Source organism: Prosopis cineraria, unplaced genomic scaffold (genome assembly GCF_029017545.1).
Source record: "Prosopis cineraria cultivar Desert tree isolate PC_DT_omini unplaced genomic scaffold, ASM2901754v1 PC6, whole genome shotgun sequence".
Classification (NCBI taxonomy): domain Eukaryota; kingdom Viridiplantae; phylum Streptophyta; class Magnoliopsida; order Fabales; family Fabaceae; genus Prosopis; species Prosopis cineraria.
The window spans coordinates 6367638-6385523 of record NW_026555337.1 but is presented as its reverse complement, the minus strand read 5'-3'; the positions used below and the strand labels follow the sequence as shown (position 1 = coordinate 6385523).

The 17886-nt window shown below is 35.1% G+C and overlaps 2 protein-coding genes across 3 annotated transcripts; both read left to right on the top strand.

Annotated features, from left to right (window-relative positions):
• The first annotated feature begins 1424 nt into the window (after positions 1-1424).
• Positions 1425-4966, top strand: LOC129314514 (transcription activator GLK1). 2 transcript variants are annotated; one of them, XM_054957964.1, is made up of 6 exons: positions 1425-2300; positions 2677-2817; positions 2918-3286; positions 3984-4055; positions 4252-4368; positions 4532-4966. In XM_054957964.1, the coding sequence occupies exons 1-6, from the start codon at positions 1758-1760 to the stop codon at positions 4679-4681; spliced, it is 1392 nt and encodes a 463-aa protein (XP_054813939.1). In that variant the 5' UTR covers positions 1425-1757; the 3' UTR covers positions 4682-4966. The 2 variants fall into 2 exon arrangements, with proteins under 2 accessions (XP_054813939.1, XP_054813940.1); XM_054957965.1 differs by lacking the exon at positions 3984-4055.
• Positions 4967-9846: 4880 nt separating this feature from the next.
• Positions 9847-10977, top strand: LOC129314291 (protein E6-like). Its single transcript, XM_054957689.1, has one exon. It carries the CDS (start codon positions 9886-9888, stop codon positions 10732-10734), a length of 849 nt encoding a protein of 282 aa, XP_054813664.1. The 5' UTR covers positions 9847-9885; the 3' UTR covers positions 10735-10977.
• The last annotated feature ends 6909 nt before the right edge of the window (positions 10978-17886 follow it).

Genomic DNA, 17886 nt, shown 5'->3' with positions numbered 1-17886 from the left:
TTGTCGTGGATGAGAAATTTTGATTATATCGTAGCTTTTACATTGAAAGGGTTTCCCTCTTATCTGACAACCCTAGAAGAAAATTTTAATGGCCTCGGTGCCTTACAACACCGACAAAACGGAATTGGCTGGAAACAAGCAATTACCACTGTGTCTGTGTGTGCACACATGCACATTCATTTGTGCATGAGGCGCTTTCCCATACACATCATAAGCTTCCTCTTTATATTACGCTATCTATTTAATTTGTATATTCTGGATATCTCATTTGAGTTTTTAATACAAAGACACAAATAACTACCTTACAAATATTTAGAGAAAACCTGTTAGCTTAACTTCTTAAATTTGAGCCAAACTGAACCCCATTTGATAAAATATCACATTTAAGAAAGTATTTCATCCAGTTCAAATGCATGTATGACGCTTTCAACATGCACATGCATATTAAGGAAAATCATCTTTCTTTCTAGATCTCCCAAAAAAATTGACTTATTTTTCTATTTTTGTTCTTATCCGCAACTAACACTTATAATTCCTCATGCATAATTACTCAACGCACATTGCCTAATACATAGGTAAAAATGAAAAGATAGTTTTACAAAACACAAATTAAAATAATGTACTACATTTTGAGCTAATAATAATAGCGCTAATAAAAGCGTTCTGCGTCATCGAGCCAGAGGAGCGTCAATTATTGATTGGACAAGAGGGAATAATGATATATAGTAGAAGTGTTTATAATAAGTAAGGTTATTTTAGTAAACAACATTATATCTTGTCAAAATTTAGATTATTTATTAGTTTTCTTAATTTGTTTGCACAGCTCAAAAGTGACCATAATTTTGAAACAAATGGAGTAATTTTTTCCATATTTATTCCTCATAGAATGGTTCACCTTCTAACATATATAAATTTAATTACCCTTTATCTCTTTTTTAATTAGTTTTTATATAGTGTTTAATTAGTTGATCGCTATGTCAGATTTAAAGTTTTTGATTATACATAAAAAAACACTATGTCCCTTAAATATTGGGCTAAAAAATGCCCAATCAATATATTATCCAACATGCATGAACTTTCAATCGCACATACAACACAGCTCCAAAATTCTGCATGGACATTATTAAGCTATCCTCTCCAGTGTGGGGGAAAAAATCAATCATGTTTGGGTATATTGAGTTGTTATAGAAAAATGGGTGCAAGAATGTATTTTTTTAATCAAAAAGTTGGTGACAAGAGCATAGAATGTAGCTTTTTTTTTTTAAAAAAAATGAAGACTTGCTTTTCTCTTGAGGGAAAAAATGCCATCCACAAGATTAAATTACGTTAATAATAAAAGATGCAAGTAGCAGTCCCAGACAAAAAGATAAAAACAAAATCTCATTTAAAACTCTAATAATGATAAACCAAGTCGTGGTGGGGATAGATGCAAGGCAGCCTCTCGTTTCACAGTTCTCTCGGAGCACTTCCAAAAATGGCAATATAATTATAAAATCGTTCAAAATCAAAACCCCATCAATTCTTGTTCCAGTTTAAATCATAATTCTCATGTTCTTAGTTCTTTTCACACATGCCAAGTAGCAGCATCCTTGTTCCGCTTTCTGGGATTTCATCATCATCTCATGTTGCACTAAGCGGCCAGCTCGCACGTGTCACTGTGCTTTACTAAAGGTCGAGCAGATTTTAGCTATATCAGAACACACATATACGAGTGTGTTTGATTATTAAGTTGGTGGAAAATCTGGGAATCGATATTGATGCTTGCGGTGTCACCTTTGAGACGAACCCAAGATGAAATTCAAAGCCAAGAAGAGACGAGCGGCTTCTCATCAATCGTCGGTGGCGGCGACGACTTTGGAGAATTTTCCGATGGGAATTTATTGGAGAGCATCAACTTCGACCATCTCTTTGTCGGCATCAACGTCGCCGGAGATGAGTTGCCGGATTTGGAGATGGGCCCGGAGATCCTCTCCGAGTTCTCCATGGAGTCGTCGGAGAATATGAACTCCTCCTCGCTGTCCGTGGAAAATAACGACAATAATAGAGCTGACGATCGTCACCTGATCAACAGTATTACAGCTGGGAAGGAAGAAGACGACGAAGATTGCAATAACAAAGTTTGTTCAGCTTCGGCTTCAAATTCCGGGACAAGTCCAGCGGAAGAAGAGACAGTGATCAACAAAACAGATGAATCTCCGACGACGACGACGAAGTTGAAGCCATCGCCGAAGGAAGGTGAGCAAAAGGGAAGAAAATCATCAGCCGAATCCAAAAATTCCCAAGGGAAGAGAAAAGTGAAGGTAATTGACTAAAATTAGTGGTGATTTTTCGTTATTGGTCGTGTGTATAATTCTTGATTACCACACGTTATACAAATCTGAAATAGTTCTCTCCTAATTAAGAAAGAACACTAATTAGGTTTGAGAGATGTATGAAGTCCATGTGCAGCAAAGTTACTCCATAAGCATCAGTCTCTATCTCAATTATGGATCTTCGCACTTGAGTGACGAGGGTGTCAGCTCACGGGTGTACCATAAGTCATTAATTAAGTTGAAAAGTAAGAAGGGGAAAATTTAGATAGATACAGAGAGAGAGAGAGAGAGAGAGAGAGAGCTTGGGTGCAATATTAATGAAACTAAATCTTTAACGTTGTCTGGTGGTGTACATACGTTGCAGGTGGATTGGACGCCAGAATTACACAGAAGATTCGTACAAGCAGTGGAGCAGCTCGGAGTGGACAAGGCAGTCCCTTCCAAAATCTTAGAGATTATGGGAATTGCATGTCTAACTCGCCACAACATCGCCAGCCACCTCCAAGTATTTACCTACACGTAATTGTTTGAAATTAAGACAAATATATCGTATGCAATGTTATAGTTAAATCTTATCCTGATACAGTATGGGTAATAATGTACAGAAATATCGATCGCATAGGAAGCATTTGCTAGCGCGTGAAGCAGAAGCGGCGAGGTGGAGTAAGAGGAAAGAGATGTATGGAGGAGGAGTAGGAGGGCGGAGAGAGGCAAGGTCATGGGCGCCGTCGCCGCCGCCGACGTTGGGTTTTCCTCAAATGGTTCCTCCAACGACGGCGTCGACGATGAACCATTTTAGACCATTACATGTATGGGGCCATCCCACCGTGGACCAGTACTTCACCTTCATCCCTCGCTGGCCGAAACAGCATCATCTTCCACATCCAATGTCGACGCCGCCGCCCCCGGCCTGGCTATACCCAGCCGCTTCGCCACCTCCAGACCCTTCATTCTGGCACCCTCTCCATCAGCAGGTCACAGCTTGATTTAGTTCGTGTCTAGTTTAATTTGATTATAACTGACGTAATCTTTTTAAAGAAATATTTGGAGTGCAAAAAGGAATCTGAGATGTCAGCTACCTTATCTATTCTCTAATTTAATATCCAAAATTTCAACCCTTCATTTACAAGAATTAGATGAAATTATTTTTATATCGTTGACCCAATAAAGGGCTGAGCAGATTCAGGCATTAAATGAAACACGCGACACTCCAAATTCGGAAAAATATATATATATATATATATATATTTCATATTAGAAAGATAAAGTCTCAAATATAATCAATGATAACATGGCGTGTGTATGTGTAAAGGATTTAGATAGATATATAACATATTAACTACTTCTTTGATTAAAAAATATAAAATATTTTTAATTAGATTTTATCTTTCAATAAAAGTAATTAACTATTTTTAAACTAATTTATTTTTTTATATTTATTCTTGTTAAATATCCTTGTAATAAATATAAAATCATTCATCAATAGGGATACTTTTAAAAAACAATAATGATTGTACCTTGAAAAATAAAAAATATCTTACATTTTTTAATATCTAACTCCTTAAAAAATGTCTTATATTTATTAACGGGGAGGGAGTATATACACTACTAAATCCTGTTTTTTTGGGGTGTAATAAAGTAAAAAAAAAAGCATATGCCATTTTAATGCAGGCTGATCCGAAGGCATTCGCCCCAGGAATAGGAACATATTGTTTTCCAGCACCAACAAATCTATGTGTGACGGTAAATTAATTTTTCCACCGATTCCATACAGTTTTGGAGCCACTCAATTGTTGTCTTCTTGTTGAAAAAGTTGGATTGTTCTACTGTTGTACACAACATTACCGCGTAGAATGCTGTCGTATTTACTCAGAAAAAACTAGCCAGTGCATATGTACTTTTCTTCACAGTAGTCGATACTCATGGTTCATGCATACAGGGATGTGGATATCCACCTGTCCCTGGCATCCCACCACATGGCATGTTCACGGCAGATCCCGACCTCAGATCTCCAACCGGGCAGACCGGCCCATGGCCCGTCTTCGACTTCCACCCGGTAACTTCTCTCCCCTGATCTCCATCTTCTGTCATTTTCTTTCCCTAATCAAGGCCATCACATACTGAACTTAGTATAGATGCATGCACCGCACTAGAAAAAAGCTGGAAGGTTATTGAGCTGGTTAATTAATAATTGATGATTTGAGTAATGTTTGTGACAGTCGAAGGAAAGCATAGATGCAGCTCTTGGAGATGTTTTATCAAAACCATGGCTGCCACTTCCTCTGGGCCTTAAGGCGCCGGCGCTTGATAGTGTGTTGAGTGAATTGCAGAGGCAAGGAATTCCCAATATTCCTCCCTCTTGTGCTTGACCACCAAAACCCTAATTCGACGACTTCTCATTTCTTTACATATAGCTTTGCTTTTCATCACTGATTATATATATATATATATATATATAATTACGAACCATGCACGACCGCTTCATTTTTTGTCGATGCCTTTTTTCCCCTTGATAAGTGGGAAAAAAGTGTATGTATGTTTGTTTTGAATAGTGCTTTTTTTTTTTACTAGCTAGCCACTTCATGTATGAGACTATTATAAGGTGATCGACAATATAACTCGAGAAACAAAACTGTAGAAAATATTTTCCCTAAGTTTGCTTTCATGACTTCTAGAGTACTATGCAGTCATAAATGCTATTGTTATTTTTTCTAATTATCTAACCACTTAACATTCAAAAGCCATATTGAATTTTGATTGATAGGTCAAAATCATGACATTTTGATCTACATATAAGATTTAGATATGATGAGTAACTTAAATTCACTCACTCAATAAGTGTTAAATTAAGTAACTGTCAAAATTTTGTTATATAAATGATAAAAAAGTATTAAGTTTTAAAATTTTTATAGAAGACAGCGTAGATAAGTAGTGTTTAATGTGATAATTGTAATTAAAAGACTAATTGAATGAGTGAACTTGGGTCACTATTCATCGAATCTAAATCTCCGTATGTATAATGTTATGATTTGAACTTCCATCCATTAAATTAATTACCCCCATGATGATCCATTTAGTTTTGCTCACAACCTTTCAGAGTTCCCGTGATTCTATGGTTTCAGAGTCTAGAAAGCACTTATAGCGAGCCATCAGCCATCTATACGGCTTACGCATGAAATGAAGTTGGGACTAAAATACGACCTACCACTTAACTTGCAAGTCAATGAACAATTAAACACACACACTCAAAAGGCTGTTTGTCATTAATTAATTGTTATTATAGCTTTGATTTTCTTTTTCCAGTTGAAAATTTGTTAATTAGTTAACCTGACCGTTGTCACGAACTTTAATTTCAATTTTTCTATATGTGCTTTTAACTATCTCCAATTTCATTACTCACGCACTGTGTTCATTCCCATATGAACCAAAAGAAACTGCAGTGGAAAATTAGTGAATGTGGGTCAATTGGACAGGCAAGCACCAAATGTGACCGACACACGAGGTCTTACTTTTGACATCTTTAGAAAATCAAGACAAAAATCTATCACGTTCAGCCAGTTGCATCATCAACAAACAAGTGAAGATAAACATGAAATATGAAATATGAAATTATATAGATTTAACTCAACTCCGTTTTCCAGTGATGAAGAATAAAGCTATATATTTTGAAAGGCACGACACTCGGTGCATGTTCCTAGCTAGTGAAACCTTTGGTTGGATATAACTTTTGACAAGTACTTGTTGGTGTCCACATATATATATTACATGTCGAGTGGATGGTTAGTATAATAATTTAGTTTTGACGAGATGTATATTGAATTTGTCTAGCTAGTAACATGATCATGAATTCATGATCATCCTATTTAGGCCCTCCTCATCGTGATCATCTATATCGATGAGATTGATATATTATATTAACATACATGTACAGTAAAAGTTGATGGAGATTGATTTTCATGGGGGGATGGAGACGCGCGTATACTTGAGAAAGAAAAGGAGAGTGGAGCCACGCGCGGGTTGGGCAAGTGGGGAGGTGGAGACTTGAAATTAGCAAGGGAGGACGGTCCCCCACAATCAGCCAGTGATGAATTGAAATCTTGAAATGAAACCGCGAGAACTGCCACATGTGGGCCACATGATGTTGACACGTGTCGTGGATTTGCCGAGTCAGACAGCGGTCCTCGGTTGGGGCCCACGCGTGAGCTGAATGAACCCTAAAAGTCCAACGCCAAGGACATCCGATGATGTGGCACTCGTGAATCAAATGTCGCAACCTGCAAAGGCAACCCGAACCGGAGCCATTGCCCTTGTTGAGAGGGACGAGCCAGATGGTGTGGCTGGTGTGCCTCTCATCCACATGGTGAATGTTAAGCACTGACAATGATTTGGAAATAAAGGAGAGAGTAACATGGATCTGTATTTCATGACTATAGTAACTACAGTCATTGAGTGACTTTAATCACGTGATAAAATCACTGCTCTCTATTAAATCAATGGTTTTGAAAATCTTGTTGTAATTAAAATTAAAAACACTCAATTTAAATCTCTTTTTGTTTGCCGTGATCGCATGCCTGATTCCCTTCCTACTTGATGTCGAGGTCAGAGTCAAGAAAGAGCATTAACACTTGTGGTAATGTTCTCTAGAGTCAGCTTCCTTAAACAAAGAAATAAAAAAGGCACCAAAATTTTGATCATCATCTCCATCCTCTGATTCAATAGGAAAGATATATAGAAAGCAATGGCATATTTCAATTTAATAGATAAGATAGAGAATACTCAGATAAGAAGCAATCCAAAATAAAAATTTGATAATAAAAAAGATTAAAATAAATCAATTACCGAAAGGATCACCTTGGATTATGCCAAAGAAGAACAAAGAGCTACTTGGGAAAAAAACTCCATCCTGTCAACCGGTCGAAGATAAGTAAAACAGAGAGCTACTCCATTGAAGAATTAAAAGAGAGCACAGCAAGGTTAGCCAGAAAAAGAAAAACTCCAAATCTGATAGCCGATTGGAGAAGAACAAGAATATAGAACTATTTAAAAAAGTTTTGAATTTTAAGAGAGAGATAGTGGTGTAATATGGGATAAATTATAATCAGGTTAAATTTAGGATATTAAGATTATCCAATAATAATATTTAAATAAGGATATTGATCCATTAAATTAACTTTGATTATTTTTTATTATTATTTTAGATATTAATATTTTTAAGATTATATTTAGATTTAGGATTTGAGATTTAAATTTAAATTATTGTTATTTTATTATTTTAGAGCTCTATAAGTAGAGTTAAATTTTTTATTTATATTTAGCTTTTGAGTATTATTGAATAAGAGTTTTGGCCTTCTCCTTTTTTATTTTTCCCTCCTTCCTCCCTCTCTTCCCCTCTTCTCTTCATTGTTTCACATAAAATAGGGAAGAGATTTATTCCATAATGCTATTTTGGAAATTTGGATGGATTTGGATTGAGTATTTCCTAATTTTGACTACAATAAAATTGTCTAAACTATTGATTTAATAGAGATTCTAGATTTTGACACGTGGATAAAGTCACTCAATGACTTTAGTTGCTACAATCATGAGATCCAAATCTAGAGTAACATCATCTTTAGAAACTTCCACGCCATTGTAAACAATTTGTATGAGCTCAAATTAGCAATGGAAATCAATTAAAAGACGTTGGAATAGTAGTAATTATTTATTTATTAATATCTTCAAGGAATATGAAGTCATTTTTTAATACAAATGTTATGGGAAAAAAATCATACAAAAAGGATAGCTATTCTAAAATTTTAGTTTGCGACGCTGCGAGGAATTACTTTTTTTCATTAAACTCAATCCCGATAGGTTTATAATCAGTGTCTCTCTCAACATAATTGCATCTAATTCAGTTTCGTGAGTAAGCCAATTGTGATAATTGGGCCAATCCTTCTGCTGCTCTAAGGGGTCGGTCCCCTCCCCCCACCAAAAAATATTATTTCAAATCTTGGGCCTCATCGCAAGTGATAATTGGGCCAATTCGTCTCTCTAAGCATTTAATTTTTTCTTGATGCGTTTCCCTCCTAGTAGAAAAAAAGGCCCAACCACATCCAATATGGACGAATGAATCCACAACCTTTTCTTTTCTTTTCTTTCAAGGCAAACGTCAATTATGAATTTATGATTATGAATGCAAAGTAAAAAATGTTGACCCCAAACAGGAGAGCATGTGGAACATCATTTTTAGTGTCCAGCTTGAAAAGACCACTATATACGGTCTTTGTTCTTCAAGTGTTGTCCCGCTCATCACGCCGATGCTCCAAGCTAACGTGACTGAATGACTCTCGTTTCCTTTCCCTTTTCCTTTTCATTTTTATTTACCTTTATATAACTTCCAATCTTTTTTCTTTTTCGTCGCCCGAGTACAGTAGCACACTTCCAAGATTTCATGTGTTGGCGGCAAAGAATTGAAACTTGAGATGGTCGAACACTTAACAGTCAGGCATTAAAAGAAAAAACATATTAAGAATATCTTCTGTTCAAAGCAAAGACTAATCTCCTTTCAAACTCGAGATTGATACTACATGGGTTATTTTGCACAATCAAGCCTTTTTCCCTGTAAATTATTATTTATTTTCTTGTTCTGAGTATTATTTCATAATGGTGGCTCACCAAAGTGAGACCGAGACCCGAGAGCGGCCACAATGTGCTGCGTTAGTTTCGTAAATCAACGACAGGGGATCCGGAGAGCAAAAGAGGAAAATGGAACCTTTTGACCGTGACAAGTTAGAAAAAACATGTCTCACACTAGAGATTTTGTTTGACATAAAAAAAAAATATTGGGGAAATTTGAGGAATAGGGATTAAAATTGGTGTGCATGGAACAGAGAGGAATGGGGGTGTCCCCCAGGCTGGCATTAGAGAAACTTGCACATGCAGCTTCAACTACTAATTAAAGTGGTCCTACCCCACCACCACCCACTCTTCCTTTCTTCATTCCTCAATCCGCGCACCATTCCTCGTCCCCTCTCCTTTTCCCTTCATACCCACATCCTTTCACCTCCTTCAGTGCATCTAAATATAAGTGAACTTGGGTTGATGTCAGAAATCTTATTTTATATGTAAAACTTATTATCATTAACCGATATGTAACAAAATGAAAGGAAACGTGAACTTAAATATTAGGGTCTATTATTATTAACTAATATGTAATAAAATGAAAGGAAATATAAACTTAAATATTGTTTTATGACGTTTTTTTATTGACGTTTTTTATTAGGGTCCAGGGTTAAGATATGATGTTTTTTTATTGTTTTATGCCTTAGGCTCATTTGGAATAGATGTGATTATAGTCTTTAGACTATAAAACAATTAATCTTATGAGAATTAGAAATTTCCATGGTATTATTGTTGTTGTCATTAGTGTCTTCAACATAATTGTAAATGGGACCGTAAAATATTTACTTCTTTATTCATTATTCCTCTTAAATGGGACCAACAAAGTTCTATATAATGAGTTTTCCACATTCCATCCTTTGACACTGCACTGTCCAGCCACTTAGCTTGCCACTTCTCTCATTGAGTTCCCACCATGGCTTCCAATCTCTCTTCTTCTTCCTTCTTCCTCCTAACTCTTGTCATCCTCCTCCTTCTCTCCCCTCAAACTCAAGCCAGAGAAGGCAAGTTCCTCAGCTTCTTCTCCCACTTCACAACCATTCACAACAATCACGCCAAACCGCCTCGAGTCGTAGTTATCCCTCCCAAACTCAAATCTCATCCACCTTCACCCTCACCTGCACCTTCTTCTTCAGAATCAATTGCAGCGACACCAGAATCAATAGTAGCAGCACCAGCACCTGCACCAGAATCAGCAGAAGCATCAGCACCAGTTCCTGCACCTGCAGAATCAGAGTTTGTGGACAGAGGAGATGGCTATGGCCTCTATGGCACAACAAACTTCGAGAATAACGACAGCCATGAAAGCTTCAAGACAGGCTATGGCACCAAGTTATACAGCAACTACTACAACAACAACAACAACAATGAAGAAGTGTACAGAAACAACTACAACAACCAAGAGTATTACAATAATAATCACAGGAGCAAGAACTACTATGAAGATAGCTACAATAATGATAGGTACTCCAACAACAACAACTATTATTATTACAAGAATAATGGGTATGAGAGGAAAAGAGAAGGAATGAGTGACACTAGGTTTGTGGAAAATGGCAAGTACTTTTATGACGTGAAGGGTAAGAATCAGAATTATCATTATAATGTTGATGGGTATGAGCCTACAGGAAGAGGGAGCACCACTGAGAACAACAACTTTGGAGGGAGTTACTATGAGAACAACAGCTACAGAAAGTACCCTAATGAGTTTGACACCATGGAAGAGTACGAAAGGCAGCAGGAAAGCCAGGGGTATGTCCCTTGATCAGTGTTTCTTTTTTGTTCTTTCTTTTGGTGATGGTTCAGAGAGAGTGAGAGAGGCGTAGAATATGATGAGTATGCATACAAGATTGAAGGAAGAAGAATTAGTGGATTGTATGATGAATGTGTCTCATCTGTTATCTTCTAGTTTCCTTTTGCGTGTAGTGGTGCACAGTTTTATGTTTCTGCAGATAGAAACAGATGAAGAATATAATTTAGAATAACGATTATGTGGTTCTGGCTTCAATTCTGAAGAGTAGACACATGCATCTGGCCTTTCAATATGCTCAGTCAGAGTAAACTTTGACAGTTCATTCGCTTAATTTCCAATGAAAGAAATTTCAGCTACACAACTTGACAAGGTCAGAAAAATATCGCTAAGAATAAATAAGTTTCTCGTCTTAAATGAAGAGAACTTGAACTATAGACTACAACATTGTGTGCTGGTGAACATTATCATTCACCAATATTTGCTTATACGTCATAGCCAAGGTCAAATGCAAGGCTTTATCATCAAAATAGACGAAACTGTTATTCTCTTGTCTTAAATACTCTTCATTTTCTCAAAATTTCTAAAGCAAAAGCATATATAAATCATGATTACGCAGTCCTTTTGCTTAGGACCAGTAATCATATACATATGCTTGTAAGTCAATTTTTAATGAAGAGAAGTCATTTAAGACAGACACAATAAGTGCAATGGAATAACTCATTAAAGTAAATGTGTCCATTTTACTCTACATTTATTCATGTTTTGCTTTGAAGAGCCAAAAAATGTTGGGTCCAGAAAAGTGAACCTAATGAGTTCACTTTAGTCCTTGGTGCAACCGAAATTTCTATAGAAGAGATGGTATAACTTTAGCAAGAGAAATGATCATTAAACTTACCACAGAACCAGACAATTTATGTTGAAAAGAAGATGCGAGGTTACTTAATGTGTAACTTGATTTACAGTTTAGACATAATCTAGAATTATGCACAAAGTTATTGCTTGATAAGATGATGAGTTTGTCCATTAATCCTCGGATGCTGCAGGCATGCATGCATGCAATAATTATCTCTCTTGTGCCCTTTTTCTTTTTCACTTTTGCTTTTTTGTTCGGTACAGAGGAAACTCTGTGGGGGTAAGATCTAGTTCTTTCACTATACCCCCAATTTTCTTTATTTCTATATATATAGGCGGTGTAATTGTAATATATATTTTCAGTTAAATCAGATGCAATCTTTTTAACTTTCGTTTTGCCAGCATTACAGGCAAATATTGGATTGAAAAGCATTGACAAGTTGTGTCAACCATGTTTTATGAATCTCAAGACATGCCAGTACATACATGAGACATCTAGCTATGATTGTATCACTACTACAGAATATATCTTTAGGAGCAAGTATTTAGGAGCACTTTTTAAATAAGCGCTCCAAAATGTGAATGCGGAATTTACCGAAGCGCTTTTCTAAATAAGCGCTCTTGTATGTCAGGTTTCTCAATAAGATAACGCTCCTAATTAATATATATAAAATATTACAAAAAATTTAAAAATACCTTCAGGAGCGCTCGTACTTAAACGCTCCGGAAGATGAGCTTTTCCAGAGCGCTCGTTCAAGAGCGCTCCAAAAGAACACCTTTCGGAGCATTATCTTCCGGAGCGCTCCGGAAGAAGCTCCGAAAGAGTCAGTTTTCTTTTCTCCATTTAGTTTCTTTCAAACCTCTCTCTCTTTTATTGCCTCTCATTCCTTCTCTGTGTCCCACATCTCTCTCTGTTTTTGTGCCGCATCGCCGTCCGCCTCTGTGTCGCCGTTGTCGTCCTCCCTTGCGGCGCCATCCGCCCCTGCGTCGCTATCGCCGTCCATCTCCGCGCCACCACCGCCGCCACTGTCCGATCTCTGCTTTGCATCGCTGTTCGATCTCTGCATCGCCGTCGCCTCCATCGCTGTCTGGTCTCTGCATTGCCGTCGCTGCGCCTCCATCTATTCTGCTATTCCAGATCTGTATTGCTGTTGCAGATCACCATCCATCCATTTTGCTGTTTGCTGTTCCAGATTTGCATCTCTGTTTTAGATCTGTGCTGTTGCTGTACACTAGAGGAAGGGACCCCGTGAAGACCTCCGTTGCGGCTGTGCGTCGCTGCTGTACAGCGGAGGAATCAACGTCGCTGCTGCCGTGAAGACTACACTTTGAAGGTATTTTTTTTAATAATTAATTTATATATATTTGAGAATAAATTTTAAATATTTTTTAATAATAAATATTATAGATAATATATGAATTGAAGTTATTTATATTAAAATTATGGAGTATTTGTAGTTGATAATTTAGATTAAAGTTGAGGAAACTACTTGAATATTTTTATTTTATTTATGAAATATACTTTTATGGGATATTATTGTTATTAATTAAATTACAATTAATTGATAGAATTTAGATGCATTATGGTACTAAATTTTTATTTGGATGAATTGATTTTTTTAGTTTAGATGTATTGTGTTGTGAAATTCTATTATTTGATCATTTCGGAGATTGTTCTTTTAAGAAAGATGCTGTTGAATTTTTTTTTATAGAAATCTAAGTCTTTTGTTTATTGAATTTTGGTAATCATATTAGTGACATGGATCGTAAGTGAATGTCGGTTAATCGACTATCTAGAGAATATTGGGATGGTATAGATGAATTCATTGAATTTGCATTTTATCGTGATCAAGACCCCCGTGGAGTCATATGTTCTTGTTTGAAATGTTGCTATGGAAATAGAGTAAAGCCAATCGAATTGAAATATCATTTAATATGTAATGGGATTGATCCAACTTATACTTGTTGGACCATGCATGGGGAGACAAGGAATAATGCAAGTGATTGGAGGGATAATGCGAGCTACTCAATATTTGATCGTGGTAGTGGGACATATGATGTTGACCGTTTTGATGAAATGATTGATGTGATTGAAGAGGATCTTAGAGACTATCCTGAGATGTTTGAGAAATTGAAGAGTGATGCTGATAAACCATTATACCCCGATTGTAAAAAATTCACAAAACTATCAGTTATTTTAAAACTATACAACCTAAAAGCAGTGAATGGATGGAGCGATAAGAGTTTCACGAATTTGCTTGAACTCTTATATGAAATTTTACTTGAGTACAATGAGCTTCCACCTAATACTTATGAAGCTAAAAAAGTGCTCTGTTATATTGGAATGAGCTATGAGAAGATACATGCATGTCCAAATGATTGTGTCCTCTTTCAAAAAGAGTATTCAACCTTAGAAAAGTGTCCAAAATGTGATGCATCACGGTACAAAAGAAATGGATGTAGCCCAACGAAGGCATTGTGGCATTTTTCAATCATACCAAGATTTAGACGCTTATATAGCATTGTAGAATATGCTAAACACTTAACATGGCATGCTGATGAGAGAATTAAGGATAGCAAGCTACGGCATCCTGCAGATTCTCCTCAATGGAAAAAGTTTGATCTTATATACCTTGAGTTTGGGATTGAAGATAGAAACTTACGCCTTGCACTAGCCACTGACGGAATGAACCCACATGGCTTTGAAATTAAGTTAATATAATGTTAATTACTTATATATTGCTTTCATATCTTATGTAGTATTTTGTTGAAGCAAGATATTCGCATTTTACTATAGAGCAAATAGAAGATTTAGTTGAAGAATAGTCAGAATATATTATTGGCTGTTTGTGATAGGTAGTTGGATTTCAATGTTAAAAAAATAACAATAGTTTCATTTGTTAGGCTTGTTAGAAATTAAACTAGGTTAGTTAAAAAATTAAAATTGTTGTATCAGTTTTAAATTTTTTTCTTGTATATAAAATTTTTATGTTGATATTATTTTTAAATTAGTTTTTGATATTATGATTTGCCATTATTAAAGATATTTAAAAGGAGAAATTTGAAAAATTTAATTTTAAAAAAATAAATATAATATATGGGAGCGCTCTTTTAGTAAGTTGTCATCATACGAGAGTGCTCCCATAAAGAGCGTTCCTGTATGGGGGAATACAAGAGTGCTTTTTACAAGAGCGCTCCTGTATTCCCCTATAGAGAGCGCTCCGGTATGTATCATACAGGAGTGCTCTTACATAGAGCGCTCCTGTACATGACGTGTACTCTAGCGCTCTTACGGGAGCGCTTTTCTAAAAGCGCTCCTGTATAGCGTACATTCAGGAGCGCTTAAAAAAAGTGTTCCTGAACATTTCGGAGCGCTCGATACGGGAGCACTTCAAAAGCGCTCCCTAAGGTAAAAAAAAGCGCTCCTGTAAGCTTATTTTGTAGTAATGTATTATCTACAGGGAATGATAAACATGAAAGTCAAATATCTCTTTTATTTTTGACTGCAAGCCAGAAAAAAAAACAAAATCTTTTGTTTTTGTCGCTTTATCACGTCATGGTTCATTGAATTCACATTTTCAATTAACAGGTTTTGTTAGATTTGACTTCTCCCACTCCCTTCTTTGAATATATCTCTTTATACACAATCAATTACCATATCTCTTTATTTGATTATCCACCTAATTTAATGGCCATGCATTTATCATTACCACTTAAATGTCATAATGCTTTATTTGATTATCCGTCTAATTTAATGGCCATGCATTTATTATTACCACTTAAATGTCATAGTGCTTCTTTACCATGATAATGAAATGAATAATGTATTTAGTTTAATGTTGTGATTGACAATCTTGCACCATTAAATTAAATAAATTAATGAAATTGTATATGTCGGGAGTGTTGAAAGAATGTATTAAGAGGAATCAAATCCATCCCATCATCTAGTGATGACACTTTACCATGTTATTAGTTGATTCACGTCTTCAATTTTTAAAATTTATTTGAATTTCTCTCACGACAAAGTTAATCAACAAGACATGTGATGTGTGGAGGAATTGATTTAAGAATATCCAATTGTGGAATGCTTTATTAAAAATGGTAAAAAGAAAGGTAGTATTTATCAATGTGGACTGGGTCTAATGAAAATGGTCGGTTCCTTGCAACATGGTAAATCAAATTTTAAATTTTTACTAAAAAAATACTCATATTCAATGGTCTAATTATGTTTTAAATATAATTGTTTCTAATAATAAAATATCTATAAGCAATACAACAAAATTAAAAAAAGGGGCGGCATTCGAGTTTTCTCCTTTGGTTGGGCCTAAAATTTTCTCCCTCTTCACATTAGGCATCAATTGAAAATGACATGATTTGTCCGTATCCACCATGATCCAGTCCATTTTTTTATAGGATTTCTGCTTTGGTACAAATCCAGTCCATTGTTTGACCAAAGGCCAGCTAAGAGCAGCCCAAATTTTTGTTGACAACAAAGTCCAACTTTTTTGTATGGGAAAATCGCAATCAATGATCGTTGGAATAAGTTTTTTCACAAAAATAGACCAGTACATTCTAATTTTAAAAATTCATATATTTTAAATATTAATTCACAAATGAAAACTTATGAAATGCATAACTTTTCTAACTTGGAATGGACTATGTCAAATTAAAAAGTAACATCAGTAGCGTAATGAATGATGTTCAAGAATTAACAAGTTACTATTATGTTATAGCAAACTAGTAATTTGAAAATTAAATTTATTACCTGAATGAACACATTATTTTAATGATATTTAAATGTTAACTCACAAATAAAAACTTGTAAAATACATGAATTTTTTAACTTTTGATTTTGTGATAAACTATGTTAGATTTGCAAGTAACAATAGTTAGATAACAAGTGTTACTTAAAAATTAACAATATACCATTATGTTATAGCATGGAAGTAGCTTGAAAGCTTAGGTTATTACATATAAATACGCGCGTGCGCTCATATATATATGTTGCCTAATATGATTTGGTGGGCTTGGTAATTTGGTGGCTATAAGCTCTCTAGACAACTAAGGGATCATGGGTTTAAATCCATAGCCATCCTCACAATTGGAGCTTCGATGGTTGGTTGATTTTTTTTTCAAAAAAATAAAGTAATAAAGAAGGGGTATTATTATTATTTTATATTTAAACTTATTTACATTCTAATCCTCATGTCTTGAGAAATCAAAATATATTAAAGCATTTGTTTAGTGATAATTGGTCATGAATTTGTGATAATATCCTATTTAGGCCCTTCTCATTGTATGCATGGATATCGATGAGATTGATATGTTATGGTGAAATGTAAGTATGGCATGATATTCATACCACAACATCAAGTTAAACTATACTAAGAAGTCTAGTAGCTTAGTCTAGAGTCTAATCCAACCCGGACAATCAACCCAGTCTGGTTGGTCTAATTCTTACATCAAGTTGTTTTTTTACTTGAGTCGGATTGGACTTGATTTGCTCAAATTATACCAAATTACTTGGATTAATGGGTTTTTTGTACAGCTTTATGCGATACATGGCACACAAGCAGCAATATACATACTAAAATAGGCAAAAATGACCTTCCTGTCCTTGTTTTGTTATGTGCTTCATTGTTATGTCATTTCATGCTTTCAATGCCTTTAAAAACTTATTAGTTTGATCTCAAACTACTAGTTTGAAGGGTTTTAAGGTCCTAATTATTTTCAAAACTTGTGAATTAATTTTAACCCTTCTCGATCAAGGTAAGATTAACTGTTTAATAACTCCTAATTACCATTATATATTGCAAGTGTGGTTGTGTACTAGTAATGTCAAGAAGAATACTATAAAATGATATGATATAAATAACATTATTACAAAATTACTCTCATCCTTGTCATCCCTCCTCACTCTTTTACTCTCACTCACCGTAAAACTAAACAATATAGTTATAATCTAATTCAAATATATTAATTTTATAATTATTCTTAAATAATGATGAAATAAAATCATTTATTCATTTAATAAAACTCCTAAACAATATAATCCCATGTTATTTCACTCTATCCCACTCTATTATATTAAAGATTGTTTCTTTTCGTTCTATTATATACTCTCAAACATACCATAGATATGAGTATCTCTCCTAACAAAAATTTAAATCTTAGTTAATCGTGTTGTAAGAGACTAGACTAGTTGGTATCTCTATTGGATTATTACTCGCCATCTTTTTCCTTTGCGTCATCAAAGATAGTAACAATCTTCCAAGATTTCATGTGTTGGCAGCAAAGAATTGAAACTTCAAG